General features: G+C 48.5%; 1 protein-coding gene across 1 annotated transcript in view; it reads right to left on the minus strand.

Annotated features, from left to right (window-relative positions):
* LOC126980992 (disintegrin and metalloproteinase domain-containing protein 11-like) overlaps positions 1-2,178 on the minus strand; it is a 274,102-nt gene extending 271,924 nt beyond the window's left edge. The window contains exon 1 of the mRNA XM_050831531.1: positions 2,109-2,178. Within this exon, the coding sequence (XP_050687488.1) occupies positions 2,109-2,139 (31 nt within the window). The 5' untranslated portion in view covers positions 2,140-2,178. The remainder of the gene's footprint in view (positions 1-2,108) is intronic.
* Positions 2,179-13,143: the final 10,965 nt, after the last annotated feature.

The following is a 13,143-nucleotide window of genomic DNA, read 5'->3' on the forward strand; positions in this document are numbered from 1 at the left end:
CGGTGTGAGGTGATGGTGGCGAGAAAGTGTGACAGTCATGTTATTTCCGCGTAGATTCCTGTTTGTGACGCATTGGAAGACCTATACGGGTTGGTTTATCGGCATACACACACACACACACACACACACACACACACACACACACACACACAATCAATAAAACAAGCTATATTCGTGTGTGTTAGTCCATCGCTGTTTAAGTACAATGATTGGACTGGCTACACTTCCTCCTGCCAATGTTTTTACTTCAGTTTATTTACATTAGTTAGTTTAGACGTGTGCTTTTAGGAACAGCGAAACATCTAAGACACAACACTTTGGCTCGTGGCGTGAGGTGGATGACCCCTGCGACACCGAGGACAACAACAAGCTGGGAGGAGGAGCAACAACGAGCCAGCACAAGGCACACAGGGCTCCCCGTCCAGGCCCGGCGGGAGCACGGGGAAGCCCTGGACGTGCGGCGATCCCATCAACACTTATGGACACCGCTGACGATGACATACTTAGCCTTGAAGAGCAAAGTTCACAAAGGAGGAGGGAGGAAAGGGAAGGGGCGAGGGAAGAGAGAGAACACAAACCAAACACTCACGCAAATCAGGGTAGAGAGAGATAGAGAGAGAATCATCTAATCAATAAAATGTTACTGTGTGATAATAAATTTACTCATACTATTAGCTAGTATTAATCTTATAGTTATTTGTTAGTATTTTAGGGGACTCCTGGATGCTGCTTAAGGTTTTTTCTTTCTTTTTTCTTTCTTATTTTTTTTCCTTGCTTGGCTTTTAGAGTGAGGACATGAAATCCGTTTAGGCGGTAAAGTGACTCGTCTCAGCCCGGCTCGACAGACCAACCAACGAGGAGGCGAAGGGGAAAAATCTATACAGTGAGGTGAAGGGAACGGACCGACGAGACCCCGCACGACCCCCGCCACGACCTCCGCCGCCAGGATATTGTTGATGCGCGGCCCGTCTGTCTTTATTCGCTGAGCTCGATGGTAAACAAGGATCCTTCTCGACAAAATTTACGTGGAAGAAACAACAAGAGTTATCTCGTACGTCAGCCCAAAGTTGCCCCCGCGAGCTGCAATTTCGTGAACGGCCTTGGAGTTTGGGGAAGACGAGGGACGTGCGGGGCGGGGTAGAGCGGGGCGGGTTGGGGACGGAACGGGGCGGGGCGTGTCGAGGAAGAATGATGCGTTGTGTGGGGTGGGGATAAACGGAGGCCGACCGGGGCGGGAAAACTCGGGAAAGAATAAGACGACTAAGGTGAAGTGAGGCAGGAAGGGCGACATCAGGTGTGGAGGGGAGGGGAGGGGGGGGGACTATACTGAGAGATGGGGGTGTTGGGGGTGCTGGGGGAAGATGAAGAGATAAGGGGTGGGGCATGGAAGATCGGGGCACGGCAGCGGGGGAAGTACAATGAGTCGGATGGGATTGGGTGGAACGTGGGTAGGGCACGACGGGGCGGGCGCTGCGGGGTTGCTGTACAAAGGCGGTGGATCAGGTTTGGGCGTCTCGGAGGATAGGGACGAACCAGGGCGCTGGGGGAATTAGACGGAAGAAGTGAGGGTCCGGGAGGTACTGGGGCGGGGAGCTGGGGTGGTAACTGAGGCAGCGGACAACGTGTGGCAATGACGTGTCTGTGCTGAGGCAACGAGACCTGACAACCGACTGATGCTGACGTCAAGCGCGCTGTGCTGTGAGCGACGTCTGGCAAAACTCTACGGCTCGTGCAATGCCGGGAATTTCTCGCCTCATAAAACGCTGGCATCTGACCTTACCGCCGCACAGGTCACGCAAGTGCCCTCCAGGAAGCGTCAAACAAGCTGATGGTGACGCAAAACGCCTCCCCGTGACGTCGACGGAAACCTTATCTTAGGTCATTAATGACGAAGAACCTCACTTTGTTTACTCATCACATCCTCGGACTACTTTACTGGCCTTCAAGTGCATGGTGGTCTGTTGGTCCTACTCCTCAAGAGCGCGTGCGTGAGTAACCGAGATCCGTCCACAAGGAACTGGCAAGAGAGTGTAAGAAGTAAAAACTCTTGAGCAGCCTCCAGGGAGTGTCGCGGCCTTCCAAGTACACAAGTGAAAACAGTCACTTACCATTGAGATAAGCGTTATTGTCATCACTCATGTAATCATCGTAGAAATCAGGAATGTCGTCTGGAAAGAGCGAAGAAGAGGGTACGACGTTAGTATGCTCGTAGGGAAGACTGGGAGAGGAAGTAAGGGAGGGAGGGCGGGATGGGAGGAAGGGTGAATCAGAAATGGATGGGTAGGAGCGAGTCAAGGGTGTGGAAGGAACGTGTGCGGTGATGGGCGGACAAACAACCTGGAGTCTAGAGGAAGCCTGGAGCAGTGTGGGAGGCGGGAACCAGAGCACCAGCGGCAGGGGAGGAAAAGGGAGAGTGTGAGGCGGCGAGACCATTACAGGGGAACAGGAAAACAGGGAAAAGAAAACCACTACTGGGAGAGCAAAATGTATCTGTTTCTGTAAATGGATGCATCACTGAACTCCACTTTTGTATAGCAGGTAAAATCCAAGTAGCAAGGAGTATCTATGCATATAATGACAGGAGTATCTGGCCATGTTTCGAGTACACAGCTCTTAGAACAGCATAAGCACAGGATTCAGACTTTAAGTTCGCTTGTGATAAGTGACTCAGATACAGAAAAAAAGTTAATCCAGACCAGAAGTCCGATTGAATGAGACCTCACTTTTAAACGTTTTTATGTAATGCAAAGACAAAACACAATTTCTGCAACAGGAGGAGGATCAAAAAGAAGACTGCAGGACCTCAATGAGAGAAAAAGGAGGAGGACAGAGGGAGGGATGAGGGAGGGATCCTTCAAATCAAGATTCCTCGGTGACAGAGCTCAGGGGTCGGGCCAGGGCCGGGAGGGGGTCACCTGTTCCGGGGAAGTTTGGTTCGTAAGAAGTTTCGGAATCTATTGAAGGACTAACTCGCCAGACGGAACCTAAGAAGACCCTGTGAATCCTCAAATAACATTGGGGAAAATGCAAGAAAAAGCCATTCCTGAGACTACAACATAATGGAAGGAACGACAAGTGTTTCTGAGAGGAAGAAAAAAGAAGAAGACAGCGAGACATTTTTGAAGTAAGACTGATTTATTTATACTTAGAGAGTGGAGCAACGGAAACTAAACCCATGAATGCTCTAACGGGAGGGAAAAGATTCAGGGAAAGGAAGACAACGCGGTGCAAATATCGTTAAAAGATGACCAACGAGAAGACGAAGACAGATGCCGCAGAACAAAGCAGAGCAGGAGAGACTGAAGCTAAAAGAGGAAGAGGACAAAGAGGACAACATAGAGGGAGGGAGGGAGAGGGAGGAAGAGGGAAATGTACATGAAGTGGAAGAAACTCAACTATGGCAAAATCGAAGAGCGTGTGTGAAGTGTACATGTGGGTTGTGCTCTGACGGGGAGGTGCTGGAGAAGGGGAGAGAGGAGGTGAGGAAAGGTGAGGGGCGTGGGGATTTAAGAGATGCTGGAGGGGATGGAGTGGAGGAGAATGGGATGGTGGGGGAGAGTAGGGGAGACTAAAGAAGAGGGGAGGAATGGGGTAACTGGGAGTGGGGTGGGGAGGTGACAGTGCTAAAGGGGAGAAGACTGACGGAGAGGTGAGGGAGGGGGTGATGAGGAGTATGTATTGGAGCGGGATGAGGTGATGAGGGGGGAGATGAGGATGATGTGTAGATGGATGACTGAGGGAAGCTGTGTCAGAGGAGGATGCTGGGGTGCTAAGGATATGAGAGAGGCACCAATGAGACCAAAGGGTGAGGGGTGAGGGAGGTGTGGAAGGTGAGACACCTGGGGATATAGGGGAGGGAGGTGAATGCTTGGGCGGGGTGAGGGAAGTGAGGATGAGGGAGGTGAGGTACATAAGGGAGAGGGTGTGGGTGGGTGGGGTGCTTGCTCTCTGGGAGGGGTGAGAAGTGCACGGAGAGGGGTGGGTGGGTGGGGGGTGGGGGGAGGGCAACAATAATGATGAGACATATTTCGATAATGGCTACAGTTCGACATGCCAGAGCCAACACAAGGCCACTCATGCTGTCATGCAGAACTGGACTTAACACTTAATTATCTGGTACTCATTAGCTTTAAATTAGTCTTATACTTTTATTTACTGAGTATGTCTTAGGCTAAGTTAACTCTAGTGTAAGGTTATGGCTGTTCCCGTGGCCGACACACTGCACCGCCGCGCCACGCCCCTTACCTTCCTTCCTCTCTGCTCCTCACGGCACACCTTGGCTCTAGGCACAGGTGTATAGTTTGTTACCTGTTGATGGCTTTACGGAAAATATGCACAAATTGGGTTAATCAAATCATCCAAAATCCAATTAGTCATCAGTGGTGGCGATAAAATTTTGGGGTGAAATTTAGTGGGTTAGTCTGGTGTTGAATCTGGCGTTGTGCATCAGTGAACATCAATAAAAGCAATAAATTTTGGTGGCAGTATCAGGAGCTGCCTGTTGATGTGCATACAGAAATACAGACACGACTGATAACAAAATATCCAACATCCAATTATTTTTCTATGGCATCATTTTCATAATTTTGTTGTGAAATTTGGTGTTTGTATCTTATGTCGGGTCTGGCAGCGGTCATCAATAACAATACGTATTAAAATCTCGATCGTAAGTTTAATAAGAAAGCAATTTTTATACACAAATATCCGCAATGGAGCGACTACACGGGACGACCTCTGCTCAAACGTGACTCCTGGAGGGTCGTGTGTTGACAAAGAGAAGGAGAGAGGGAGAGGAAGCGAGGAAGAGAGAGAAGGAGTGTAGGGCGCTGAAGGGCTGAGGGCGAGATAGTTGGAAGCACCCATTACACTATATATCAAAGAGGGGACAACTGCAGGCGGGACACGGGAGGATCACCTGCAGCACAGACTCTATACGTGGACGCCGCCGCCAACACCACCACCACCACCGCCGCCGCCGCTCCGACACACCTGGCCCGGCCCTCCTTCCTCCAGGTGCAAAACACACCGCCACGTTTCTCGTTAACCCTCGGGCCATAAGTAAGTTTCCTAAAGTTTCCCTTATTACAGCCCCGGAGTATATAATGTTTCTATTACGGCTGGGGGCTCCTTCTTTTTTGCCCGCCCTCCACTCTTCCATTTCAAGCCATTACATAAATCCACGCTTTCACTTCTTTGTCCGACACAATGTGATTATCGTAAACTTAAGAGGGAGGCCAGAGGAAACGAACGACCTCTCTCCCATGGCCGGCAACATTTCTCTGCGGGGAGCGCGAGGAGAAGGCGGAGAAGGAGGAGGAGGAGGAGGAGGAGGGGGAGAAGAAGGAGGAGGAAGAGTCTGCAGGAGTAGCCGAGGAGGTCCGCCGTGTCTCCTCAAGCAGCCGCGTGATTACAGTAAATTCGAATAAATTTTTGCAAACTCATTTAGGCGAAGTGGAGAGAGAGAGAGAGAGAGAAGAGGAGAGAGAGAGAGAGAGAGAGAGAGAGAGAGAGAGAGAGAGAGAGAGAGAGAGAGAGAGAGAGAGAGAGAGAGAGAGAGAGAGAGAGAGAGAGAGAGAGAGAGAGAGAGAGAGAGAGAGAGAGAGAGAGAGAGAGAGAGAGAGAGAGAGAGAGAGAGAGAGAGAGAGAGAGAGAGAGAGAGAGAGAGAGAGAGAGAGAGAGAGAGAGAGAGAGAGAGAGAGAGAGAGAGAGAGAGAGAGAGAGAGAGAGAGAGAGAGAGAGAGAGAGAGAGAGAGAGAGAGAGAGAGAGAGAGAGAGAGAGAGAGAGAGAGAGAGAGAGAGAGAGAGAGAGAGAGAGAGAGAGAGAGAGAGAGAGAGAGAGAGAGAGAGAGAGAGAGAGAGAGAGAGAGAGAGAGAGAGAGAGAGAGAGAGAGAGAGAGAGAGAGAGAGAGAGAGAGAGAGAGAGAGAGAGAGAGAGAGAGAGAGAGAGAGAGAGAGAGAGAGAGAGAGAGAGAGAGAGAGAGAGAGAGAGAGAGAGAGAGAGAGAGAGAGAGAGAGAGAGAGAGAGAGAGAGAGAGAGAGAGAGAGAGAGAGAGAGAGAGAGAGAGAGAGAGAGAGAGAGAGAGAGAGAGAGAGAGAGAGAGAGAGAGAGAGAGAGAGAGAGAGAGAGAGAGAGAGAGAGAGAGAGAGAGAGAGAGAGAGAGAGAGAGAAAGAAACTTTTGGGCCAGCTATGAGGGGAGCCATTGTGCGGGCGGCTTGTAAAGAATATGCAGACGGAAAGTTTGGGTAATCCTCTGAGTAGGTTGCAGGGCGAGGCGAGCCGCAGTAGTCTCCTCCCTTCGGTTCTCTCTTAAGGGACGATGATGCATTAGGTAGCGGAACAATATTATTACTGTTAAAAGGTTGTAAAGCGTTTGTTACCTGTGATTAACTTTACTTCACCTAAAAAGATTCTCTCTCTCTCTCTCTCTCTCTCTCTCTCATCACCCTTCTCACTGCAATTCCTCCACTCCACTTTTTCTTTCCCTCTTCCTCCTTCTCCTCCTCCACAGAAATCCCTCCCTTTCTCCATCTCTCTCTCCTCTTTCTCCTTTGCCACTCCCTTCTCCTTCCCTCTTCCTCCACCCCTCCCAGCAGCCACACTTCCTTTCTCTTTCCCTCTTCCTCTTCCTCCCACAACAGCCCCACCCCTGCTCTTTCCCTCCTCCTCCTCCTCCTCCTCTCCCAGCATCCCCGCCTCCGCCCTCTTCCAGGTCCAGCATCCCAGCATCATGCATCTTCATCCTCCACCCAATCTGTTTACCTTACAAGAGCATCGGAACCCCAGTTATTAATTTTCGGGAGATGGACTTCCTCCGCTCGACAGGACATGGGGGTAGAGGAGTGACACAAGGCAGGGGGGCGGTGAGGAGGTAGTGGAGGAGGAGGAAGGGGGCGGGGAAGCGGATAACAAATGGGGAAGACGGGAAAAAGTGAGACAGGGATGGTAAGGGCACGGAATGAGAGGAGAAAGGGTGAGGTAAGGGGACGAATAAAGGAGGAGAAGGAAAAGAAGGGAAGGGAAGGGAAGGGAAGGGAGGGGAAGAGAAGGAAGAGAGAGGAAAGTAAGGGAAGGGAAGGGATGGGAGGGGAAGAGAAGGAAGAGAGAGGAAAGAAAGGGAAGGGAAGGGAAGGGAGGGGAAAAGAAGGAAGGGAGAGGAAGGACAGGGAAGGGAAGAGAACTGAGGGAAACGGAAAGGAGCTGAAGGAGAAGGAGGGCAAGGGGAAAGTAAGGGAGCGAGAAGGGGAATCAACAGAACGGTAACGATAGAGGGGCGTTGGGAAGGGAAAGGAAGGGAAGAGAAGGAAAGGGAAGGGAAAGGAGTGGAAAGGAAGGGTAGGTGAAAGAAAGGGGGCGAGAAAGGGAATACAGAATCAACAGAGCAGTAACAATCGAAGGGCAGCGTTCAGAGAGGTCGAGCAGAGGACGGAAAAGGAATCAGATCAGACTCTCCCTAAACATTTCTCTCTCCCATCCCCCCCCCCCCCCCACACACACACACACTCTAGACAACGAACGGCACTCACCCCCTATAACAATAACCCACCGGTGCTCCCCCGCGAGAGTTACGGTGCCTACAGGGATGCTGGGGTGAAGAGAACGGATGCTGGGGCGAGGTGGAAGAGGAGGTGGAGGTTAGGTGTGGTGAGGATGTAGGGAATGCGTGAGGTGAGGATGGGTATGATGAGTGAGAGGTACAGGTGTCAGAGAAGGAAGAAGTGAGGCGAGATGAGGAAGATTAAAAATGAAGAGTTTGAGTGCCGGTGCTATAGAGACATTCAAGAAGAGGTTATAGATATACAAATTCATGATTGGTGAGGCTGAATGGGGTTAGGTTTACAGGAGCTTCCTTCTATATGCCTACCGACCTCTTGTAGACTCCTTACTTTCTTATGAGTAAGTTTGGGATGCAGGGAGAAGGGGAGGTGTCGCTGGGGAGAGGTTATATGACGATGAATATGTTGAGGAAGGGGTGTGGGGTGAAGAGGAGTTGAAGGTGGAGGATAAAGATGATGCGGAAAGGGAGTGGAGTGAAGGGGAGTTGTGCGTGGAGTAAGGTTAGGAAGGGGTGAGATGAGATGAAGATAGGGATGATAAAGATGATGCGGAAAGGGAGTGGAGTGAAGGGGAGTTGTACGTGGAGTAAGGTTAGGAAGGGGTGAGATGAGATGAAGATAGGGATATGGGGTGAAGGGGAGTTGTTGGCGGGGTGAGATGAGAAAGGGGTGTAATAATATGAGGATAAAGATGATGCGGAAGGGGATTGGGGTGAAGGGAATTTGTACGTGGAGTAAGGTTAGGAAGGGGTGAGATGAGATGAAGATAGGGATATGGGGTGAAGGGGAGTGTTGGCGGGGTGAAGGATGGAAGGGTTACGATGAGGAAAGGGTTATGATGATGAGGAAGGCGTCAAAAGAAAAGGGATGTAAAGAAAAGGACAACGTCAAGCTGAATATGAACTGAAATCTCTCCCATGCTAAGAGATCTCAATTATTATGAACTCAAAAACATCAACAACTTTTAAACATTTTTTTCGCCTTCATTAAATTCCACAAACTTTACTTTCAATTACTTTTTTCTTGGTATCCTTGAGCCATATTAACGCTAAGAGAGGAAAGATATATACTGCAGGTAGTCATTATATCCGTCCCACAACTATGTTTACTACCACTAACATTACTACTACAATACTTATAATTCAATGCTTTAATATTACCACTTCGAAGGACTCTTGTCAACTCCTATGTGTCCTTATCCTTCCTTCCTTCCTTCCAGTCCTTTCCTCCGGCCGATCCTTCTCCTCCTCTTTCGCTTCCTACCACTACTATTACTTCCTCCTCCTCCTCCTCCTCCTTCCTTTCATCAACCTTCCTCTTGGTCCATATTCTCCCTCCCGTCCCTCCTCCTCCTTGCTCTTTACCTTATGTCCTCTCTTTACTGCTCCTCTTCCTCTTTATCTCTCCATTTCTCTTTAACATCTCCCTGCTGCTCTCTCTCAATTCTTCTTCCTTCTATTGTTCATTCTCTCTTCATTCTCCTCTCCTCTCTGCTCCTCCTCTTTCTCCCTCTCTCTATTCTTCTCCAACCACTAATTCTCCCTTTCTCTGCTTCTTCTACGGCTTCTTCTCTCCTCTTTTTTCTTTTCCTGCTGATGTCACCTTTTTCGAAACTCTTCATTTTGCTTCTCTTTTACCTCCTTCTGCCTCCACTATATTCCTACCAATACTTCTCGTCGTTTTTCCTACCTACGGCTCTTACTTCTCCAACACCATCAATTCTCCTTCTCCTACTTTCCTTTCTTTTTTTTCATCATTATCTTCCTTATCCCCTTTTTATCACAGTCTTCTTTGTACTATCCCTTCTTTATATCTTCATCCTTATCATCACGTTCATTATCCTCATTTTTATCAGCAATCCTCCTCCTCCTCCTCCTACTCTTCCTACTTTTTTTTTTATCGTCATCCGCATCTTCCGTTTCCTCCGCCTTTTAAATACAAACATCATATTTTTTTTACTCCTCCAGTTTCATCTCCTCTCCTACTCCATGTCTCTATCATCATAAGCATTACAGTTATCATCATCTCCCTTCTCTTTATCATCTTCATAGCATCACCCTATTCCTCCTACTCCTTCTCCTCTCCTCTCCTACTTGTCTTTTTTCTTCCTTTCCTCTACTTTCCTCTTCTTTCCTGTCCTCTACTTGTCCTCCTCCCTCTCCCCACCCCACCCCTCCCGGCGCCGCTCAGTAGGCCACAGCGAGGGTAGGTCACGACACGGAACAATAAAGATAATTTACAGCTCTGGCCCCTCGCCATAACTGGAGTGGCAAGAGGCTGGGGGGGGGAAGAGGAAGAGGAAGGATGGAGGAGAAGAAGGGGGAGAGTAAGGATGGAGGGGAAGGGTGGAGGGAGAGGAAGGGGAAGCGAGAGAGGGAGAGAGGGAAGCTGTGTAGGTGTGGATAGGAAGGAAGGAAGGGAGAGAATGGAGGAGCAGGGAAGGGGAAATGAATGAAAGAGGAGACGAAAAAGGTAGAGAGACGATGGGGACTATGGAGGAGAAGTGGAAGAGAGAAAGGACTGAGTGGAGGGGAGGAGGGGATGAAGGGAGTGGTGAAGGGAAGAAAACGGAGGAAGGGTAAAGGAGAAAGAAGAGGATGGGCTAAAGGAGGAGAAGGGTAGAGAGAGGAATAGGTGGAAGGAACGGGAACGAAAAAGAAGGGAAAGGGGAAAGAAAGATGAGGTTGGGGAAATGAGGTGAGGAAAAAGAGTAACAGGAAGGGACGGATGGAGGGAAGGGAAAGGAAGGGGAAAGGTAGAGGGGAAATAAGGGAGAGGTTGGGTTGATGGGGTGAGGATAAGGGTAATGGGGAAGGGTGTGAGGGAAGGGAGAATCAGGGTATGAGGGGATATGGGTAAGAGGGAAAAGGAGAAAGAGGAATGGAAGAGGAAAACAGAGGAGGGGAAGAGAAATAACAGAGAAGAAGGAGAGGAGGAAAAGGAAGAAAGAATAGGAGACAGAGGAACAGAGAAGGTGAAGGAGAAGAAGGAAAGGAGGAGGAGAAAGGGAGAGTAGTAAACAGAGGAAGAGAGAAGGGATGAGAGATAAAGAGGAAGGGAGGAATAGGAAGGAAAAGTAGGAAACAGAGGAAGAGAGAAGGGATGAGAGATAAAGAGGAAGGGAGGAATAGGAAGGAAAAGTAGGAAACAGAGGAAGAGAGAAGGGATGAGAGAATGAGAACGATGGGGAAGAGAAAAGGAGAGTAGGAAACAGAGGAAAAGACTGTATAAAAGAAAAGTGGAAAAGAGGAAGGGAGTACAGAGAGAGGGAGAGAGAGAGAGAGAGAGAGAGAGAGAGAGAGAGAGAGAGAGAGAGAGAGAGAGAGAGAGAGAGAGAGAGAGAGAGAGAGAGAGAGAGAGAGAGAGAGAGAGAGAGAGAGAGAGAGAGAGAGAGAGAGAGAGAGAGAGAGAGAGAGAGAGAGAGAGAGAGAGAGAGAGAGAGAGGGGGACGCAAAAAGGGGTCTAAAACTATTCCAATACGTAAGATTCCTTTTTTATATGGACACACATTTTTTCCTCTTTTTTTTGTATGTAGGAATATTCCAGTCATTTACACAGCGAGCCATTCCTAAAGGTAAAAACCGAAGGAATAAAAAAAAATACTAAAAAAGAAAAAAAGAAACGAAGGTAATATTCGAGACTTCATTTCTAAGTGACTGAGAGAAGAAGAGGAGGAGGAGGAGGAAGGGAGGAAAGGAAGGGAGGGAAAAAAGAGGGAGAGGAAAAAAATAGTTAGTATGTTTGGGTAATATTTTAAGGGGCAAGGGTCGTTGAGAGAGTGAATGGGCGGCATAGATAAGAGGAGAGAGAGAGAGAGAGAGAGAGAGAGAGAGAGAGAGAGAGAGAGAGAGAGAGAGAGAGAGAGAGAGAGAGAGAGAGAGAGAGAGAGAGAGAGAGAGAGAGAGAGAGAGAGAGAGAGAGAGAGAGAGAGAGAGAGAGAGAGAGTGTTACTATAGGGAGCAGATTCTGTATAGACGAGGTAAACAAGGGAGGGAGGGAAAAGGAGAGAGGAGAGGAAGAGGAAGAGGAGGAGGAGGAGGAGGAGGAGGAAAGCGGAAACATGGAAAAGCAGGCATCATAAACTAATGGCTTGTAACAATTAATCTTTCTGCTCTAGTAATTTCATCTATTCTTCTAGCATTTTAATCACCTGCTGAAAAAAACCTCTATAGCACTTTCTGTACGTGCGAGCAAGAACGTTCAGATTCACTCCTAAAGCAACGAAGTACTGGTGAATGCAGTTTTTAAAGGAGTTCATCATTTTCCCACTAACACCTTTTATTTTACAGAGAATCAGCTCAAAGGCAACTCATAAATAAGAACAGAAAACATAAAAGCCCGCAGGAAGTTCGTGAAAAAAAAAAAAAAAAACTCTTGCTGATGTCTATGGTATATAACAAATCGCTTCTCTTTAAACGACGAAGCATTACCTACTTCTCATTCCTAGTTAGTTTGGAGCTCAATAAACTTTCAGAGATCGACGTTACTGAGCTTCTTTAGGTACTTGAAGACCCGTATCAAAAAGTTCCCTGTGTAGTCGTTTCTTTCCCAGCGTCAAGAGAGAGTTTGAGTCGCGGGAGTCGTTCATCATGCGGGCGGGTGTGTCCTCAACGCTGGTATCATTTCCGTGGCGCATCGCTGTGCTCCCTAAAGTAATTCGATGTCCTTCTTGTAATTGGGATAGAGGAGGAGGAGGAGGAGGACAAGGAGGCAGAGAAGGAGGACAAAAAAGGAGGAAGAGGAGGAAGGAAAAGAAGATACATCAGAAAAATATGAAGAATGAAAGGAAAAAAAGAAAAGGAAAAAAGGGGAAACAAAAATTACATTACAAAGAGGACAAAGAATGTTGAAGACAAAAGAAAAATAGAAAAAGCATAAAAAGGAGGAGAATATTAAAGAAAAAGGAAGGAAAACAAGAGCAGAAGGTGGAAGAGGAGGAGGCGGATGAAGAAGGGGAGGAAGAGGAGGAAGAGGAAGAGGAGGAGGAGGAAGAACAATGGGTGACAGGGGACTACGGGGCGTGGAGAGGACGAAGGAAGAGAAATGGTTGAGTCTTCCCTAAGAGAGAGAGAGAGAGAGAGAGAGAGAGAGAGAGAGAGAGAGAGAGAGAGAGAGAGAGAGAGAGAGAGAGAGAGAGAGAGAGAGAGAGAGAGAGAGAGAGAGAGAGAGAGAGAGGCATGAGTAGGCGATGATTAAGAGAAGAGGTAGCTTGGGGCGAAGGAAGCGAGGGAGAGGAAAGGGAGAGAGCAGGAGAGACGGCGACATAAAAGCGAACAAGGGAGAGTGCGCTGAGGGAGAAAGAGGGAGAGAGAGAAGCGAGAGTGAGAGGGCGCGAGAGAGAGAACAGAGGAGGAGGATGAAGGGAAGAAGGAGCAAGACCAGGAGGAGGAGGAGGAGGAAGAGGGCAGGAGTAAGCATGAAGAGGGTTAAAATATAAGTGTCAACAGGAGACCGAATAGGAAAGGAAAGAGGAAAGAATGACGTGGAAACAGAATCTAAACTCCCTTCTATAGTGGCAAACAGACATGAAACAGGAGTCTATATAACCTTACACCATTTCACTTATGGAATGGAGACGGTAAAACAAA

This window comes from Eriocheir sinensis, chromosome 46, assembly GCF_024679095.1.
Source record: "Eriocheir sinensis breed Jianghai 21 chromosome 46, ASM2467909v1, whole genome shotgun sequence".
In the NCBI taxonomy this organism is placed as follows: domain Eukaryota; kingdom Metazoa; phylum Arthropoda; class Malacostraca; order Decapoda; family Varunidae; genus Eriocheir; species Eriocheir sinensis.